This window comes from Zalophus californianus, chromosome 7 (genome assembly GCF_009762305.2).
Source record: "Zalophus californianus isolate mZalCal1 chromosome 7, mZalCal1.pri.v2, whole genome shotgun sequence".
Classification (NCBI taxonomy): domain Eukaryota; kingdom Metazoa; phylum Chordata; class Mammalia; order Carnivora; family Otariidae; genus Zalophus; species Zalophus californianus.
The window spans coordinates 116,238,937-116,258,299 of NC_045601.1; the positions used below are offsets into that span (position 1 = coordinate 116,238,937).

General features: G+C 59.7%; 1 protein-coding gene across 6 annotated transcripts in view; it reads left to right on the forward strand.

Moving 5' to 3' along the window:
- The window catches only part of GRM4 (glutamate metabotropic receptor 4), a 118,339-nt gene extending 99,198 nt beyond the window's left edge, over nt 1-19,141 (forward strand). For 2 of the 6 annotated variants that reach the window (XM_027604169.2, XM_027604170.2), the window contains exons 7-11: nt 798-998; nt 1,221-1,357; nt 4,414-5,349; nt 11,737-11,983; nt 18,174-19,141. In XM_027604169.2, the coding sequence (XP_027459970.1) occupies nt 798-998; nt 1,221-1,357; nt 4,414-5,349; nt 11,737-11,983; nt 18,174-18,223 (1,571 nt within the window). In that variant the 3' untranslated portion in view covers nt 18,224-19,141. Of the gene's footprint in view, nt 1-797; nt 999-1,220; nt 1,358-4,413; nt 5,350-11,736; nt 11,984-15,361; nt 15,887-17,606; nt 17,695-18,173 lie in introns of those variants that run through there. The other 4 variants (XM_027604173.2, XM_027604174.2, XM_027604172.2 and 1 more) reach the window with 4 other exon arrangements.
- The last annotated feature ends 222 nt before the right edge of the window (nt 19,142-19,363 follow it).

Consider the following 19,363-nt stretch of genomic DNA (forward strand, 5'->3'; position numbering starts at 1 on the left):
ACTGAAGCCTTAGGCAGCCGGGGAGCTTGGGCCCAGGGCCTAGGGGGTGAGGATGGGAGGCCAGAGCCCCAAGGCCATGGCGCCTAGGAAGCCACTGCTGTTTGCAGTGAGGGTGGGGGTGGGAGTGGTGCCCCACTTGGCAGAGCTCACTCACCCTGGCTAATGGGGAAGGAGTTGGTGGGGATGATGGTGACTTCTGGTGTGTGGGGCAACTGGAAGCCACTGAGGGCACCAGGTGGCCTGGGTCCTAAACCCTGAGGGATCTGCAGCCAGGTTCTCACCCTCCCTGGGCCTCAGTTTCCCCATCCGTACCCTGTGGCAGGGGCAGCGTGCCCTGGCTGGTGTGGCTGCCCACCCATGAGCTGCGGTAGGGTACCACTGCAAGATACAGCCCTTGTCCTGGTGATTTCCCAGCCCGTGTGAGGGCCAGCGGCTCCCGCGATCAGTCTAGGCCAGGCAGGGGGAAGGCAGGGAGGCTCCACAGCCAGAGGGAGATCCCCTGGCCAGTTGCCTTCTGCAGGCAATCGTGACATGCGGGCCTGCCTGGCTGTTCTGGGGCCTTAGGGCACAGGGTCTGACTGTACAATGGCAAGAGCAGTGGACACTCCCTGTCACCTTTTGGGATTGTCCCCCGTAAGACCACTGCCTGGGTGATAGAGCGAGCACTGGGCCAGGAGCCAGGAGGCCTAGGTTTGCCGAGATGGGCTGTGTCACCTCTCTTGGTTCTGGTGCCCACCACGTGGTCTGTGAGCACGGCGGGCCTCATGGACGCTGCCACGCTGGGTGTTTCGTTGCAGACCGAGAACGCATCGGGCAGGACTCGGCATATGAGCAGGAGGGGAAGGTGCAGTTTGTGATTGATGCCGTGTATGCCATGGGCCACGCGCTGCACGCCATGCACCGTGACCTGTGTCCTGGCCGCGTGGGGCTCTGCCCACGCATGGACCCCGTGGATGGTGCCCAGCTGCTCAAGTACATCCGCAACGTCAACTTCTCAGGTGGCTGTCCTGGGCCGTGCACTGGAAGGGGTCCTGGGGTTCCTTGCGGGGGAGGAGTCGGGGGTCTCCTCAGATATTGCCAGGGGGCCATCTCAGATATTGCCTGAGAACCATGCAGGGGCCTCCCCAGAGGTGTCTCTGCCCTGGGCTCCTGATCCTCCCTGCTTCTTGGTGAGAGCTCAGCAAAGATACGGAGTGTGTAACATTCACTGGCCCCTACAGGCATCGCGGGGAACCCCGTGACCTTCAATGAGAACGGAGATGCCCCTGGCCGCTATGACATCTACCAGTACCAGTTGCGCAATGGCTCTGCTGAATACAAGGTCATTGGCTCCTGGACGGACCACCTGCACCTCAGAGTAAGTGCATGGCGGGAGGGCAGAGAGGGGCCCCAGGAGGGATGGACAGAGTCACTCATGCCACCCAGCCCCTGGGAGGGAAGAGCAAGGGGAAGCAGCCGCTGATTAGCCGGGACTAGCCCTGACTTCCCATTTGCTGCTGCCAAGCCCAGGCTTTCTTCCGTGCCCCACTCCAGGCCTTGAAGGGCCCTGGGTGCCACCCCTGCCTGAAACAATGGGACTTCTGCATCCATGCCCTTTCCCTTGGCCTGGGGCCTTCCTGCCTGCCGCCTGCTGGCGGGGGAGGGGGGAGGAAACTCTGGATAATCCAGACAACTCACCCTGGAGTGAAGGGCTCAGTGGGTGTGGGGAAGCCAGGCGAGGAGGGGGAGGGCTGCATCAGGACAAAGGAGGACCGTGTCTCAAGGCAAAGGGCACAGTTAGGTGGGGTTTCCGGTGGGGAGTAGAAGGCTGTTTGAGAGTGTTTCCTAAAGCTGTCAAACTACACCTGGAAGGTCATCATTTTTCTGGGTATTTTGGGCAGCTGACGGGGGGGGGGGGGTCTTCTCCTGAATCTTCCTAGCCACGTTTTTCCCAGCCCCTGATTGTGCCAGGGACGTGGAGGCTTTCCCTCCCTGGCCTCAGTGAACCTAGCTGTGACTAGAGCCATGTGTTTAGAGAGAAAGGACCTGTGGTTCATTCCCCGAGGAAATGCCAGTGGACGTGGCCCCTACCTTGCAAGGTGGAGGGGCGAGCTGTGCTCGGAGTGGGCACAGTATGACAGCTGGATGGATGGACCAGTGGGACACAGGAGACTCAGGCCCGTGTCTGGCCTCAGCTACCCCTGTTCCAGATCCCGGGAGAGTGGCATCATGTGCCTGCTGTCCCCTGTTGTAAGAATCTCTTCCGGCGACAAGCCCCTTGAGCTCCTCAAAGCTCTTCCTGCCCATGATCCCTGAGGAGCTCTTCCTGCCCATGATCCCATTTAGCTCCCACAGTCTTCTGAGTCAGGGGAAGTAGCTCCACAAGCCCAGCCTGAGGGGTGTTCCAGAGGCCACATGGCAGGGGGTTGGGGGGCAGAGCCCATTCCTGTGGTGATGCTCCTTGGGTGGCTGAACGGAGACAGACAGAACAGGGCAGGTAGGAGCACTTGGCAAATGGGGTGATACCCCAAATGGAGGCATGTCTCTTTTGGGTGCAGTGTGAGGAGCAGTGAGGGGGGGCAGGGATTCAGTTCACTACCAGCAGCAGTGGCTCATCCCTCCTGAGCGCCTGCTGTGTACAGCTCCTGTGGTAAGCATGTGACCCTACTGTGTGGACAGCAGCCCCGTGAGGCAGGCACAGTTCTGATCCCATTCTACAGCTGTGGTAAGTGAAGGCAGGGCCTCGGTGTGGGGTGGGCTGTGGCCTCCTCCCTGATGATACAGGCCTCTCAGCCAGCGTGGAGTTGGGGCGGCGGGAAGGTTAGGGGGGACGAGGACTTCAGCCATCACAGCCTCCCCGCCTTCTCCTGAGGGCTCAGTTTGGGCTGTGCTGTGGCGGCCACAGAGCAGGCCGGCCTAGGGTGGGGGGGGGCCCTAGGAAGAGAATTCACCCTGCCCGCCACCGTCTTCCTCCAGGGTCTGAAAGTGAGGTGGCCTCTCATGGCCGGTGCCTGGGCCTCACTACCTCTGTCATGGATTCCACAGAGAGTCCCGGGGTCCCCTGTGTGCCAACCCTGTGCTGGGGGCTAGACACGTGGCAGGGAACACGCACAGAGACCCTGCCCTCGTGGGGCTGACCTTCTGGGGAAACAGTCAGAATTTCTGTGGTGCCTTTGTCACACTAAGTAGCCAAGTGGCCTCATATCTGCCGTCCTTGGATCAGGTGGGAAAACAAAGGCTCAGAGAGGTTGAGGTGTTCGCCACAGGGCTCATAGCCAGCTAGCAGCACACCTGTGATCCCAGGATTTGCCTGCATCTGAGGCTGTCCACGGGAGCCAGAGTTTTCTGGAACAGCCACCATCGCCCTGTGTCCCTCTGTGGTCTCATAGCTTCGGCACACGGGGTTGTCCCGCTTCATTGTTCCTGCGGGGACAGTGGCCCCAGTTGCTGCTGTGCTCTTGGGCTTCTAGAGGACCACATGGCCCTGTCATGCCCAGAGCCACAGGCCAAGCTCCTTCCCTGAGCTTTTCCTCCCACCTCCCATGAGGCCATCTTTGGGCTCCTCCCCTTTTCCTCAGCTCTGAAACCATCCCCTTGCCTAGCTGGTTATTCCTTCTCTGGGCTCCAGGACCGGCACAGAGGAGCACCTTTCTGGCCAGGCCCGCTGCTCCCTAAGTGTCAAGTCCTCCTACGAGCCACTCTATTTGGGACAGACGCTTTGAATATGGCTCCCAAGTGTAGTCCAACTCCCATTCCTCAGGGCCTGGGGCTCTTCTGGGCCTCTTGCTTACTTTCCAGACTTTTCTGAAACACTGAACTTGGTAGGGTGTGCCAACATAGTTCCTTTGTTCACAGCAGTTGTGTCTTTGGAGACACATAATGGCGACTAGCACTAATTTAGAGCAAGATGTAAAGAAACTCTAACCCCTGGGCATATTCCGTATTCTCTGCGCCAACTTCTGTTCATTGCTCTCTGCTGAGCACAGCTTCCTGTGCAGCCCAGAGGAGGTCCCGTGGGCTGAGCCATGGGGCAGCGCATCTCCCAGCAAGCACATAAGTCACCTGCAGGGTCTGCTTACAATTCAGATCCTGAGACAGTGGGTCTGGGGTGGGCCCCAAGGTGGCACTTACAACAAGCTCCCGGGTGATGCTGATGCTGGTCTGGGGCCAGGGCTCCTGAGTTCCCTGTGCTTCCCCGTGGGACTCCCAGTTCTCACTGCTGCTCTCTGGGCTCAGCATCTCCATACGGTCCTTGAGGGTTTTGGATTTGCCCAGGATGCCTCATAGGTCAGCTGTGTCTGAATCATGTGGGTGGGCTTATTTAAATCCAGCTGTTGGGTCCAGCGGGTTGTGGCTGGGGTGCCAGCCAGTGGGGTGGCCCAGGGCACCGGGCGGCATAGCCTGAGGCCAGCTCCCCTGTGCTGTCATTGCCAGATAGAGCGGATGCACTGGCCGGGGAGTGGGCAGCAGCTGCCCCGCTCCATCTGCAGCCTGCCCTGCCAGCCGGGCGAGCGGAAGAAGACCGTGAAGGGCATGCCCTGCTGCTGGCACTGTGAGCCCTGCACGGGGTACCAGTATCAGGTGGACCGCTACACCTGTAAGACCTGCCCGTATGACATGCGGCCTACAGAGAACCGCACGGGCTGCCGGCCCATCCCCATCATCAAGCTGGAGTGGGACTCGCCCTGGGCTGTGCTGCCCCTCTTCCTGGCTGTGGTGGGCATCGCCGCCACGCTCTTTGTGGTGGTCACCTTCGTGCGCTACAACGACACGCCCATTGTCAAGGCCTCAGGCCGCGAGCTGAGCTATGTGCTGCTGGCCGGCATCTTCCTGTGCTACGCCACCACCTTCCTCATGATCGCGGAGCCCGACCTGGGGACCTGCTCTCTGCGCCGGATCTTCCTGGGGCTAGGCATGAGCATCAGCTACGCGGCCCTGCTCACCAAGACCAACCGCATCTACCGCATCTTCGAGCAAGGCAAGCGGTCGGTCAGTGCCCCGCGCTTTATCAGCCCTGCCTCGCAGCTGGCCATCACCTTCAGCCTCATCTCCCTGCAGCTGCTCGGCATCTGCGTGTGGTTTGTGGTGGACCCCTCCCACTCGGTGGTGGACTTCCAGGACCAGCGGACGCTCGACCCCCGCTTCGCCAGGGGCGTGCTCAAGTGCGACATCTCAGACCTGTCGCTCATCTGCCTGCTGGGCTACAGCATGCTGCTCATGGTCACGTGCACCGTGTACGCCATCAAGACTCGAGGTGTGCCCGAGACCTTCAACGAGGCCAAGCCCATTGGCTTCACCATGTACACCACCTGCATCGTCTGGCTCGCCTTCATCCCCATCTTCTTTGGCACTTCGCAGTCAGCAGACAAGGTGAGTGGTGGGGCCGGGGGCGGGGGGCGGGGTGGGGGAGTGAGGGCCCTGAGCTGCGGGTAGCCTTCGGGGCTCGCTGGCCTTTCCCCCTGCTCCGGAGATGTCTTCTTCCGTGCCTCACTGCCTCCCCTATCTCCCGCCTGTTCTCTAGCATCCGGCTTGTCCCTCTTCTCTCCCACCCGTTCTCCTTTCCTGCTTCCCCCCCCCACCCATCTCATCTCCCTCCTTCTGTCTTCCTTTTCTCTTTCCCTCCCTCTCTCCTCTCTGTCAGCTTTCACTCTCTTCTAGACTCTTCCCCACTTCTCTCCCTACCCAGCCACGTCTTCTCCGCCATCCACTCCTCTCTGCCCCTCTCTCTGTCCTCGCAGGATCCCCACGGGTCCCTGGGTGGGGGATGGACCGCACTCACTCCTCTCCTCGTCCCCAAGCCTCCGAAGCCCGGGAGCCTCGGGTGTCAGATGAGGGGCCTCTCCTCCAGCAGCCAGAGCTGCAGAGGGCTGCCTCCTGCTGGCTCTGTCAGGCCATCCTGTGGGCCTGGACGTGCCCCAGGGCCCCGTGCACTCTGCCCACATCCCAGCCCCAGCACTGCCTGGCTTCTGCAGGGTTTTATCTGGAAGGATTGAGGGTCACTGAAGCCAGAGGCTAGAGACGGGGGGGTGGGTGGTGGGGACCAAGGACCCCAGCTCCTCGTCCAAGCTCCATATCTGGGATCCTGGGCAAACCAGCTGGCTTCCTTGCCTCAGTTTCTTCGTCAGCATATTGGGGCCATGATCCTTCCCTTGCAATCCTTAAGGTGTTATAACAATCACATGGCCTGATGGGAGTGAAAGCTGTTTACCACTGCGGGGCGGCTGGGGCTGAGGAACGCAGAGGAGGGTGATGGCGACAGGGGTCAGAAAGATGACAGGGCAGATGGTGGAGGACCCAGAGGCTGTGGGAAGGATGCTGGCTTCTACCATCAGCGAGAAGGGAGCCACCGTGGGGTTCTGAGCAGCGAGGGACATGATGTAGTGTAGGTTTAGACGGAACCCTCTGGCTGCTGGGTGGAGCCCTGAGGAAGGTGAGCCAGGAGCGGGACGGCCAATGTGGAGGTGACTGCAGCGAGCCCGACAAGGGGCTGCTGGGGCCAGGGGTGATGGGAAGCGGGGGCTCCTCGGTGTGTCTGCAGGGGGTGCTGGCTGGATTGCATGTGGGGCAAGCAGTGCAGAGGAGAGTCAAGGATGACTCTGGTTTTTGGTGTGAGGATCGGAAGGAAGGAATGTCTACACCCTAAGGTGGGGAAGACCACAGAGGAGCCAGTTTGGGGGCCGAGATCGAGCAATCGTTTGGATGTGCTAAGTTCGGGCTGCCCATTAGAGGTCCGTGTGCTGCTGTTGAGCCAACAGTTGATTATACAGAGCTGGGGTTCAGGGCCGAGGGCCGGGCTAGAGCTGGAGCTGGGGGAGTCGTCAGCCCATGGCTGGCATTTGAAGCCAGAGCCTGCCCAGGTGTGAGTTACTAGGAATGCCTGGCTTTCGGTGTGGCTGCTGCCAAAGCCACGATGGAGGGGGTGCTTGTCATGTGCCTGACACTCTATCTAATGGACAGCAGGCTCCACAGTAGCAGGGCAGGGTGGATAGCACCATCCCCGTTTACAGATGAGGACACAGAGACACAGAGAGGCCAAGTGACTTGTTTGAGATCACACAGCCAGTACGTGGCATGGCTGAACTTGACCCTGCTGTGCCTAACTCAGGAGGCCCCCCCACCCCCAAGCCCGGTCCACACTGCCTGCCTGCAGCCCTGGGACACCTTCCTGTCCTGGGGCCTCCTTGGTAGGTGCCACATCTGCTCCAACAGCTCCTCAAGGGCAGGAGCTGTGCCCTCCATCCTGAAACCCTTGGCCTGGCTCAGGGAGGCCTGTGGCCTGCCTTCCAAAGGTGGCCTGTGGGCTGAGGGGCTCTGAGACACGGACCTTGGGGTTGGCAGTGAGTGCCCTGAGATCAGAGAACAGGTTTGGCTCCAGGTCACCCCATACACCTGAGCCAAAGCAGCCACCAGGCCCAGCTCTCACTGTGAGCCAGGTCTCCTGCCGCTACTGGCCCTCATGCTGAGGACAGGTGCAGGCAGAAGCTCCATGCCCCGCAGTGCCCAGGGGGCCCACAGAGCCAGCAGGGGAAGCCACCCCTCACTCCAGGAAGCTGGCAGCTTGAGAAATTTCCTTCAGCAGCACCAGGAGGCTCCTTCCCCTGCCTCCTCAGGGAGTAAAGTGCATGGCTTAAAGGCAGACAACATGGTGGCTGAGCCCCTTACTCTGCCTTCCCATCGTTTCCTCAGTGGGGGCCCTGCCCTCCCAGGGGGTGGGACCCTCCCCTGCCTCCGGCTGCTGAGGCCCCACCCTCCCGCTCAGCCCCCCGCATCTCTCCAGGCCATCCTGCCTGCCTCTGATTTCTCCCTTTTTAGGAGGCTCCCCTCAGTATGGATGATGAAAAGGAGCCTCTGAAATGATCTCTTCTGAAGCCCAGAGAGAGGCAGAGACTTACTTGCTTGGGGTTACACAGTAGGCTAGCCTCCCAGCCACAGGTGGCACTGAGACACTGCTCTGCCCCTGAGGGTTGGGGGGGACGGGACACATGGGACATGCCCCTCCCCTCTGGGCTTCTGCACGAGGAGGGGCGGGAGATGAGCTCTGAAGTCCCTGCTGGTTCAGACTACCTGACTTCCTAGAGACTCAGGCAGCCCAGGGGCTGAATCTCTGCCCAGCTCTGCCAGCACTACAAAGGCGCATAGAGAGAGTGGGGTGGGGCTGTGGTGGGGAGTTGTGTGGTTATAGAGAGGTGTGTGTGCCTTGTGCATGGTCAGTGGGGGCCGGGTGGTGTGTGTATCTGCGTGCAGGTGGGTGCGTGTGTGCGCATGGAGTGGGAATGGGTAGCTGTGTATGCTGAGAGCTTCATGGCTGCTGGTATGTGTGTGGGTGTGCAGAGGAGTTGTGTGTGTCCGGCCATGTACGTGCAGATGTGTGTGTGTGCAGTGGTATGTGCGTATTCAGGTATGTGTGCAGATGTGGGTGAATGCCTCTGTGTGTGTGCATGTGAGTGTACCAGGTGCATGAAAGAGGGCGTGTGTGCGTGTGTGTGTGTGCGCGTGCCCCCAGGTGTGAGCCTGAGTCAAGTATGAGTGTACAGCTGTGAGTTCAGGCGTGTGTGTGAATGCAGAGATGCACGTGTCTATGGGCGTTCATGTCCGTGGGCATGTGGGTGTGTCCAAGTGTGTGTGCACACGTGCTTGCAGGGGCTTGGCGGCACCCATTTCCCCCCAGCGTGCAGGTGGTGGTGCGGAGTGAAGCTGTCTGTGCTGCCCGGGTGAGCAGGCAGATGGGTTTCCCCACACTAGCCCGGATTTCCAGGGGTTATCACGGCCGCCGTGTGGCATTACTCTGAGCCGTCTGGAGCGTGCTTTCTCTACCGCATGGGGTTCCCGCTCAGCTGCACTTGGGCAGGACCTAGCCACAGAGGCTGGCCAGGTGGTGGGTACGTTCATTTATCTGATTTGTACAGATTCCGAGCTTCTCAGTAGCCACAGGGCCCCTTGGACCCTCTGCCCACCAGGCCTTGCAAGGAAACAGGAAACTCCTCATCTCCCTCCACAGCGGCTCCTTTCTGTGTCCTTTGCCCCACCCACACCCATCAGACCCAGCTCTGACAACCTCTTCACTCTGGGGAGCAGTCACTTGTGAGGCTAAGGCAGAATTTCTTGCAGAGGACAGAGTGTAGCCAGGGCCTGACCAGAAAGGGGAGCAGGAGTTCAGGCACCTCTGTCTGGAAGATGGGTTGGCTGGGAAACAAGACGAAATCAGATCCTTGAGGTCACCTCTCACCCCCCTGGCCTTTGAGACCTGCACCTGTGTCTGGGCCCCTACCCCGGGAGGGGGGGGTGCCTGCTGGTTTCTAGAGGTTCTAGAGGACCGCTGCTTCTTTGATAGAATCAGCATGCTACCACCTCCTGGTGTCAGTGTGCGCCTTCACACAGAGGGCTCCGGGACAATGCCGGAGTGGGTGGGAGGGCAGGAATTCCAGACCCCAGAGCAAGGAGAGGGATTGGGGGTGTGCAGCCCCACTTGTGCTTGCACAGGGCCAGCCACTCCCAGCCTGCGATGGCTAGAGGAGCCCCCGAGGCCTCTGCTGGAAGGGCAGGGCCCCAGTGGGTGGGGGCAGCTCTGCTTAGGTTTGATCGGTTTACACCCCATCTTGTGTTTTGTTTGTGAAAAGGCTCCTAGGCTGAAAAGCAAAATACAACACCAAAGACTGTACTCTTTTCCGTGCTCACGGCTGGCTCCACGGTTTTCAGGGCCTTGTGCAAAAAGAAAGTGAAGGCCCTTGTTCAAAAATGATTCAGGATTCAAGACGGTGGCAGCAGGGCATGACAGCAAGTGTGTGTGTCCACGGTTCTGCCTCTGCCTGTGTTAGTGGAGGGGCCTAGCATCCCACAGTGGGTCCAGGCGGAGTGGCATCTGGCCCCCAACACAGAGCTGTGTCCACCGCAGGGCTCACTCTGTCCAGAGAGGCCACCTCTATCCCTGGTTCCACCTACTCTATATGGGCCCCACCCCCCAATCAACAACGTGGGGGCGGAGGGCCTAAGATGGATATCTGACTTAGAAACCTGACGCTGATACCCAAGAACTCCCATTGTGAGAGGGGAGACTGCCCTTGCCCTCAGGAAGCCCCCAGTCTAATGAACAAAGACGTACTCTCACCCAGGGAGCTCCCAGTCCAATGGTGAAGATCCAGAAAACAAGTCTCATCTTGATTAGCCCAGACCTTCATTGTTTTCCCCAATGGTGTGGAGCCTGTCCGCCTCCACCCCCCGGCCACCATCAGCCCCATCTCAGAGGGTGGGAGAGGTAGCCAGCACCCTCCCACTGGCCAGTCATGCTGGGAAGCAGTGCTGTTACACAAGAGAGTGTGGCTTGTGTGTGAGGACAGGGGATGACTGTGTCCAGGGGGCTGTGTGCTCCCTGGGGACCAGGCTCTCATTTCCCTGGGCCTGTGACATTTTCTGAACAGTGACAAATGAAACTGCCTCTCCACACTCCCAGCCTCCTTCCCCATGGTACTGTGCAAGCTCACAGAGCTTCACAGTCTGGGTTTGGCTGACCTCGTGGGTTGGGAGAGGTAGCAGCTATCATCCCATTGCACTGATGAGAAAACTGAGGGTCAGAGAGGGCTTGGGACTTGCTCAGGGTCACATCCGTCTTTCCTTTCAAACCCTAGGGCTTCTCCAGCCTCTCTCTCAAGGGTAGCTGGAACAATAGCCTTCAGATCCAGGTCATGAAGCGTTTTTGGATGAGGGCAGGAGATGGGGTAGAGTATGAGAATGGGTGTCAGAGGGGGTCGGATGGAGCTGGGGGTCAGGGAGAGCTTCCTAGAGGAGGTGGCACATCAGCCAGGCCCCAGGGGAGGGGGCCCAGGCCTAGAAACGTCAGATTTGGGGGGCAGAGCATTTCCTGCCTTCCCCATGCCCAGACCTGGGGACTACAGCCTGGGCCTCCTCTGGCCCCACGCAGGCTGAGGGAGGCTGGAGGGACAGCGGAGGCCTGGAGAGCTGGGAAGGACGGAAGAGGTGGGGAGGGGACCCCAGGGGGCAGTGGGAATTGTCAGGCCCTGCCTGGAAGGCCCCACTATTGAAGAATGGATTATCCGACACCCAGATTAATGGACTTTCATTTTGCTAAACATCTGTCACTGTTAGTGCTGGCGAGTGAGCGTGAAATGAGCTTTGACTGTGCTGCCATTGCCATATCTCGCTGGGCACGGTGGCTCCCATGCCAGTGGCCTGCTCTGCACAGGGTGGCAGTGGGGGGCACAGTCACTGAATGGGGGCCTGGTCAAGGGGCTGCGGCACGGCCACTGGGAGTTACTCCAAGGCACCAACAGACGTTCATTTGACTCCCAGCCCTGTGCAGGGGGCTGCTCCTGGGAGGGTCAGCTGTGGTCTCCTGAGGGCCCTTCCTTAGGGGTGCTCCCCCCACATAGCATGTAGCAGTGGGAAACACTTCCGTGCACGTACCATGGGCCGGACATTGTACATACAATCACCATTTACCAAGGCATTTCATGCTCACAGCGGCCCTATGAAGTAGGTACTATAATAGCATGCCCACGTGGGGAAACCGAGGCACAGGGTGAGGCTTGTCCAAAGTCATATAGTTGTAAGTGGTGGAGCCAGGATTTGAATCCAGAGAGTCTGGTCTAAAGTCCCAGCTCGACACCACGACTCCCTTCAGCCCGAAGTCAGTGGGACATGGGGCAGGGCTCCCAGGGTCTGTTCCCCTGTGTCTGTCCCTGGGGTCGGGACCGTGAGGCCGGGGCAGAGCCCTCTCTGACGGCGCCCCTGGCTCACCTCCAGCTGTACATCCAGACGACAACGCTGACAGTCTCGGTGAGTCTGAGCGCCTCGGTGTCCCTGGGGATGCTCTACATGCCCAAGGTCTACATCATCCTCTTCCACCCGGAGCAGAATGTGCCCAAGCGCAAGCGCAGCCTCAAAGCTGTCGTCACCGCCGCCACCATGTCCAACAAGTTCACGCAGAAGGGCAGCTTCCGGCCCAATGGTGAGGCCAAGTCTGAGCTCTGCGAGAACCTCGAGACCCCAGGTGAGTGCCCGGCCCCGCCCCTTTCCCTCTGGGCCCCGCCCAGGCCCGCCTCCTTCTTGGAGAAGGCCAGCACCCCCACCTGGGACCCTGGCCACGCCCCTCCCTGAGCCCGTCCTCTGGGGGTCCTGGGAGAATCCCCGAGGCCGCGGGTGAGTGGGAGTTCTGGGAGAACCTTGAGACGCCAGGTTAGTGCCCCCTCTGCCCCGCCCCATCCTGGTAACCAGGAGAGAACCTCAAGGTCCCACCCCACTAGCCTTAGCTGCACCCTTGCAGGGATCTCTGGCCGCCAAGGGTGAGGCCATGGGGGGACCTGGATCATGCAGGGTGACGGGGGACTCTGGGATTTCTCTGCCCTGGCACCCACATCTGGGCCTGTGCCCTTGCAGTCCCTCTGGGAGAAGGGGTTGTTGGAGGGCCCCTGCCTTCTGGCCCTTTAGTAACCTGGGCACAGAGGCTCTGTGGCCAGCCTGGCCACCCCCTCCCAGGGCCCTGAGAGATGGGGACTCAGGAGATGGGTCCCCAGGATGGGTAAGGGAGGAAGTAGTTTGGACGGAGGAGGGCCTCCAGAGGCCTCAGTTCTCGGGTAGCTGGGTGTTCCCAAGGGATTGTCCAAGGAGACCTCCACAGTAGAGGGTCACGCTCTGAGAGGGACCTCGGCATCTGAGGGGCAGGCCCAAGCGCCTGGGCAGGAACGTGCATGGGAGGGAGTGAGGCTGCCGTCTTTGCCAGCTCCTCTGATCCCCCTGCAGCCAGCCCTCTGTGAGGAGAAGAGATGGAGAGGAGAGACGGGCAGGGCAAGTGAGGGACAGGTGGGGCCTCTGGGGCACCAGTCATAGTGGTGACCATTTCTTGAGCCCTGATCTTGTGCCACCCTGCCATGCAACCTTGAAAGGCAGGTTTTTTTTATCATCTGTGTAATACAGATGAGGAAAGGGAGGCTCAGCAAGGTTAGGGACTCACCCGGGTCACACAGCCAGCAGGTGGCTGGGCTGGACTTGACCTCCGCGGTGGTATCCCTACTGCTTCCTCGGAGAGACGGAGGCCTCTCTGGGCTGAGCCGTGGGGTCTCCTGCCTGTGGGGTGGGCCTCTGGGGGCCTCCCAGCTGCTCTGGTCGGGGGGAGAGATGGAGGGGTGGCTGTGGTCACCCCCTCCCCTCTGAGACCTTGGCTCCCTCCTTGGACATCATGCAAGTGTCCAGATAGTTTAACTGGCAGCTTCTCCTGCCTCACCCGCTCTCTGAAAGTCCTGGGGGCTCCCATTGGTGGGGAAGGAGGAGAAGAGCCTGCCCCCCCACCCCAGGGAGACTCTCAGTCCCCATGGGACCTGGGAGTTAGCACTCAGCTTCTTCCCTCTCGTCTTGGGAGAAAGGCCAGAAATGGACATTGTTGATGGCAGCAGGAGGGATATGGGTTAGACTGCAGGAGGGACTGGAGCACAGGTTCCAGAGAGGAGGCCCTTTGTCACCCACCAGGAGGTCAGGAGAATGGGAGACCAAGCCTCCCTGGTGTGTTTCGGCTGGGGCAGCACCTCTCACAGGCTCCCCACCTCGTGGCCCTGGGGAAGCATCTTCCCTTCCTTTCTCAGCATGGCTCCCACATGTTGAGAGACTGCCATCTGTGGAAAGAAGGAAAGTCCCTTCCTACATCCAGATAGGATTTTTCACTCCCAAAGCCCTCTCCCTTGTTGAGTGATCTTCACAGCAGTCCTGTGAGGCCAGGGTAGGGCTAGAGGTTTGATTCCCCAGCTGAGGCCCAGAGAGGGTGAGTGACTCTCCTGAGGTCACACAACAAGGTGGTGGCTGTCTGGACCCACACAGTGTCTTTCCCTTGACCTTGACTTCACACGGTCTCCCTACCTCTGTGCAGAGTGGTACAGGTGGCTTCTGACATGCCCCCTTCTTTGATGTGCTGAAGATAATGTGTTGCCCCCCTCCCCCATCTTCTGCCAGATGACCTCTGGTTCCAATCCTGTTCCTCCTCCCAGAGCTTCCCTGGACCTACAGCCCTGGGACTCCCTTCAGGAGCCACCTGGGCCCTCCACTCTGAGATGGGAAGGGGCACTGTCCTCCCAGGACTCCCCACCTCTGGCCTTTTGTGTCCAGATCAGCAGAAACCCCAAATGCAGCCCCTCACCAGACCCTTCTGTCCTGAACAGGGGCCCCTCGCTACTCCCCATCCACACTCCTGGCTTCCTTTTTCCTCCTGCCCATGGAGATTTACCCGTCCCGGGTTCCACCCTCCATGCCTTACTCTGCTGGTGCAGGAGCAGGTGTGTCCAGTGAGCTCTGCTCCAGGGTTCATCCAAGTGGGGCATTAGCCCTCCAGGGACCATGGGCGTCTAACTGGAGATAACACCCTGACTCCAAAGGGCGACCGTCATGGTGCTGTCGCTGGCCAGAGGGAACCAGAGGGCGGGGCCTTCCCAGACACCTCTGATGGCTCCTCACTGACATGGCTTCTTCTGCCTCTGTTGAGGTTGGTCCCATGGGGACAGGGTAGAATTACCACCCCTTTCCACCCCCACCCCTCCACCAGACAAGGAGGGGAACAGAGGCCCGGGGAAGGGAGACACAGTGTTCCCAGCCCCGCTTCCTGCAAGGGAAGGATGAGAGCTGTTTGCCCCACTAGCCTGCCGTGGGAGCCAGAGACCAGGACCCCGCGCCCCCACTGTCCCTTAGCTCGGTGACAGCAGGAGATGTGGAGGTGCTGGGTGGGAGCCAGGTGATTAATTCTGGGGATGCCAGACTGAGGGGGTGTGAGCAGGAAGAGTGGGGAGATGTCACTCCTGTGGAGCAGGGACATTTTTCACTCTGTCACTGGCAGGTCATGTATCTTTACACAAACAACAGAATAAATAATTCAGGGGCCCGATTGTGGGCAGACTGGACACAAGAGACCCAGGGCAGCAAATGGGGGCTGTCCGCTTGTGCTTGCCACGGCCCGGCTAATTGTTATCTGAGGCAGCAGGGACTAAAAACCAGCAAGGGCCTATCACGGACAAGGGATGGGTTCGGGGCCCTCGGCTTATAGCCCCCATCCCTCCCTTCGGGCTGAGGATGCCCCTGGAGTGTCACTCTCCGCACCCTGTCCTAATTGCTATAGTATTTCAGCCCTGCCCCTTTGCCCACCTCTTCACAGGGCTTAAAGAGTATGTCCCTCCACCCTGTGGCTGAGAGCCACCCATTTTACAGATGAGGGACTCGAGGCTCTGAGAGGTTCAATTTGTCGGAAGGGCTTCTTGGCAGGTGCTAAGATCCCCTGTACTGGGGAGGGCAGGACTGGACCTGAAGTCTCCTGACTCCTGGCCACAGTGTTTCCTTTTGAGCCTCACAGTTAGCTCCCGGGGGCCCGGGCAGACTCACTGCTCCCATTTTCCAGATGGTGAGACCGAAGCTCCGCTGAAGGACTCTGGGGCCCCTGGCTTGTAGCTGAGGGCCGAATGCGCTTCCAGGTTCTGGAACCCAAGGATTGGATTTTCTATTGGAGACAGCTCTGGTCTTAGAGGGACAGCAGGGTCCAACTGTCCCTCACCTCCCCGCCACTTTCTCTCCTCCCGTTGCCTTGGTGCCCCTGGCCCAGGTGCCCGTTTCCCTACAGCTGGTGAAGGTTTTGCTGTTCCTGCTGCAGTTTTCCTTCACCTCTGAGCCACTGCTGCTGATGGGTTTATAGGTTTGGAAACTCAATTTTATCAGTTCACCCAGGGGGTGATGGAGCCCTGGGGAACTGATTCTCACCGACCTGGCCTGAAGCTCATGATTCACAGAGCCGGCTGCCGCCTCTTTTTCTGACCCTGTGGGAGAGAGCAGGGTGGAGACGTGGGGCTGGGGAAGCCCTTCAGGGACAGAAGTCTGGGCCAAAGGGCCACTGCTGTCATGCCCCAGGTGGGGAAATGGAGGCCTAGCAGGGCAGGGGGGAGCTGCCAGAGGTCACAGAGGGAGGGAGTTAGAGGCTCCTGTCCCCAGAGCGCTCATCTGCCTACCCTCCCACCTCCCTTTCAGCACCTCTGCCTTCGTGGCCCAGCTCCTTTGCCCAAGTGTGCCCAGCCCAGGCCCCTCCGGGGTGCTGCCCCCTCAAAATAGCCCTGTCCACAGTCCTTCTTCCCTCGTGGTCAGTCGGCACCTTGGAGGCACATGGGTCATTTTAGAAACGAAGGTGGCAAGTCTTGGCACGCTGTAAGCCTCCTCCTGAAGTCATGGGCCCCATTTCCTTCCATTGTACCTGTCTGGGTGGCACCTAAGACTTGCAACTTCCAGACTATGGCCCAGCCAAGTGACTGTTCATGTTCTCCTTGAGTATTTCTGCTGACAGGGAGCTGAATTACCACATAAGGCCACCCCCTGCACTCAGGAGAAAGTTCTTCCTTTAGCTCCCCTGCACTCCACCCCTCATGCTGCCCCGCTGGTCCTACGGGGTACCCCTCTGCTCACCCCACCCCCCACAAGTTTGCTTCTGGCCACACTTGATGGACTCTCTGGGAGGGGGACCCAGCAATCCTGCCTATGTTGGTGGGCTTCCAGCTACACTGATGTGGTGGGTGGGCAGGATCGGGTACCCGGGTTTCTTCCCTCTTGCCCCATCAGCTCCCAGAGGGTTGTGCTGAGGCTGGTTGCTCTCAGTGTCTGTTCTGTCCACGGAAGGCAGAAGAGAGGAAGTATGGGAGCAGCAGTTTTAATCAAATGATATGCAAGTGGCACACAGCCCTTCCACTCACATGTCATTAGCAGGAATGTCATCGAGCAGAGAGTGTGGGAAATGTGGTCTTAACTCAGCCGTCATGGGCACGGGGTAAAGAGGATCGGAGGGTCCGGCATGCAGCCCACCACAATGCTCCCCCTCCATGTCCTCCACTCTGGGCCGGCCACCCTGGCCAAGCCTGGCAGAGGCATCCCTTTTCTGGGGGACAGGCCCCTGATGGAGTGTCAGGGCAGCTGTGTGCACAAGGGCACCGTGACCGTCTCCCACCCGGCCGCCTCTGCGCACCAGCACTCAGCTCCCACCCCAGGCAGCAGTTTGGACCTTGATTACTCTCCACTGAGCAGTTCCAGGCTGTGGAGGGAGACCCTGGATCCAGACAAGACAAAACCAAGGGCCTGGCCAAGCTCCTCACCCCTCTGGCCTCAGGGCCTCATTTGTCACAGGAGGGTGGCCCTTATCTGGCCTTGTCACTAGGCTACCGTGAGGCCCGGCGGAGGTGGGGGAGGCTTATGCTGCCCGGAAAAGCTTGTCACCCAGCTGTGTGTGTTTGTGGGGGGGAGGGCCCCAGGGGGCTGAGACTGGGAAATGGGGGGTACCCAGATATGCAGCCCTGGTCCCAGTGGTGGCTGAGCGAGGGCCAGAGTGATGGGTGCAGATAGGGGAGACTCAAGGCTGAGGTGAGACACGGACACCCAGAAATGGGAAGAGTAGCCACACTGAGGCCTGATGGGACCTCCTTCCACCTTCCTTGGGTGAGGGGCGGGGGCCGAGTTACTCAGAAGGGCCAACTGGTCAGCTAGTCAGTGTCCAGCCTCGTCAGGCCCTGCTGCTGGTTCCGTCATTTATTCCCTCTGTCCCAACCCGCCACTCCCATCCCCTAGGCTGCCAGGCTATGTTTAATGTCTGTTCTTTGCATGTGCTCTTCCAGAATGTGTGCTGTGGACCTGAAACACTTCTGTTGATAATACTTTAAGGCTATATATAATTATATCACAAATAAAAATGATTCTCCTCGAGTGTGGTGGAGTTGGGAGGTGGCGGGGGCTTCGTCGGGGGTGGGGTTTTGGGGGACCCTCCCAGAGAGGTGGGGTTGGGAGGGAGTACTCCTCAAAGGAGGAGTCCTAATTAAAGTAACAGAGTGAAGAGGGAAGGGCACTCCAGGGAAGCAGCCTAGCCCCAGCAAAGGTGTGGAGGTGGGAAGGATGTTCAGACACTGGGTGAGTCCAGGGAGTGGGGGAACTTGGTGCCGGGGGCGGGGGGTGCGGCGCTAGGTGGGGGGTGAGGAGATGCAGGGTGGGGGAAGGAAGGTGGGGAAGCAAGGGAATGGGTGGGGTGAGGCCACCATGCAGTTTGCGGGATGTGAACTGCTTGGTTCAGGGGTCTGGACTTGATGCTGCGGGCACGGCAGTGCCTGTGCGGAAGGCGGGGGGGGGGGGGGTGTGGTTGAAGAAGCCAGCCCCTGATGCCTGGGTACCCCTGGTCTCTCTCCTTCCAGCACTGGCCACCAAACAGACCTACGTCACCTACACCAACCATGCAATCTAGCTAGGCCACCAGAGCCGAACAAGAGGAGGAGGACCTGAGACCCTTGTGGCTGATGCGTCGGGCCAGGGCCACTCCCAGGGGCCCAGCTGATGTCCTGCCTGCCCGTGGGCGCCCACGGATGTGGCTTGGTGCTGAGGACAGCAGAGCCCCCGGCGGTCACTGCTGGGCAGCCTGGGCAAGCCGGGCAGGTGACAGGAGGAGAACAAGGGGCCGGGCCAGCTGCAGGCCACCCCAAGGGCCTGCATCTTGGACCACGGCCCCTCTCGGCCCCAAATGACAGGGGCTCAGGCTGCGTGGGCCCCGGAGCTGGTTTTCTCTCTCCCTTCGTCTCTGCTATCCCCTTGGTGACTGTCCCAGTCTCTTTCCATCCCTGTCTTTATTTATCACTGCCTTTTCTGCGTCTTCACCTGTCTGAGTGATCTGCTTTTCCCCATCTTCTTTCTGCCTCCGCCCCCTCTCCCTGGTGCATCCTCCGTCTCCAGGTCGCTCCAGTTTTTTCTCTTGTGCTCCACCTGGGTCTCCTGTGCAGGTTTCTTTCCTGTCCTAGCCCCCTCCTTGCCTTCATTACACCCAGCCTTTGCTTTCTCCCTGCCACTGTCGCCCAGTTCACCAAATCTTACGTGTCGCAAAAGAGAAAAAAAGGAAAAAAAAATTCAAAACACAAAAAAAGCCAAAACAAAAACAAATCTTGAGTGTGTTGCAAAGTGCTGCGTCCTCCCGGTGGCCTGTGTGTGTGTCCCTGTGGCCCGCAGCCTGCCCGCCCGCCCCCGCCCGTCTACCGCGTGTCCTGCCCGCCTGCCCCCGCCTGCCCCTCCTGCCGATGACACGGAGTTCAGTGCCTGGGTGTTTGGTGATGGTTATTGATGACAATGTGTAGCGCATGATTGTTTTTATACCAAGAACATTTCTAATAAAAATAAACACATGGTTTTGCACCCTGCCTCCACATCCGCTGAGGGTCCTGCAGGGGGACCCCTGTCTCAACCTGCAGCAGGAGAGCCTGGAATTAGAGGCAAGGAGAAAGTGGGTGATGATGGAGACCTAGGGCTTCAGGGCAGTGGGGGCTGCCCCCGGGGTTGGTATGAAGTGGGAGCACGGAGAGGCCCTGGGCAGCGAGGGACCAGGACTTTGCAGCAGATT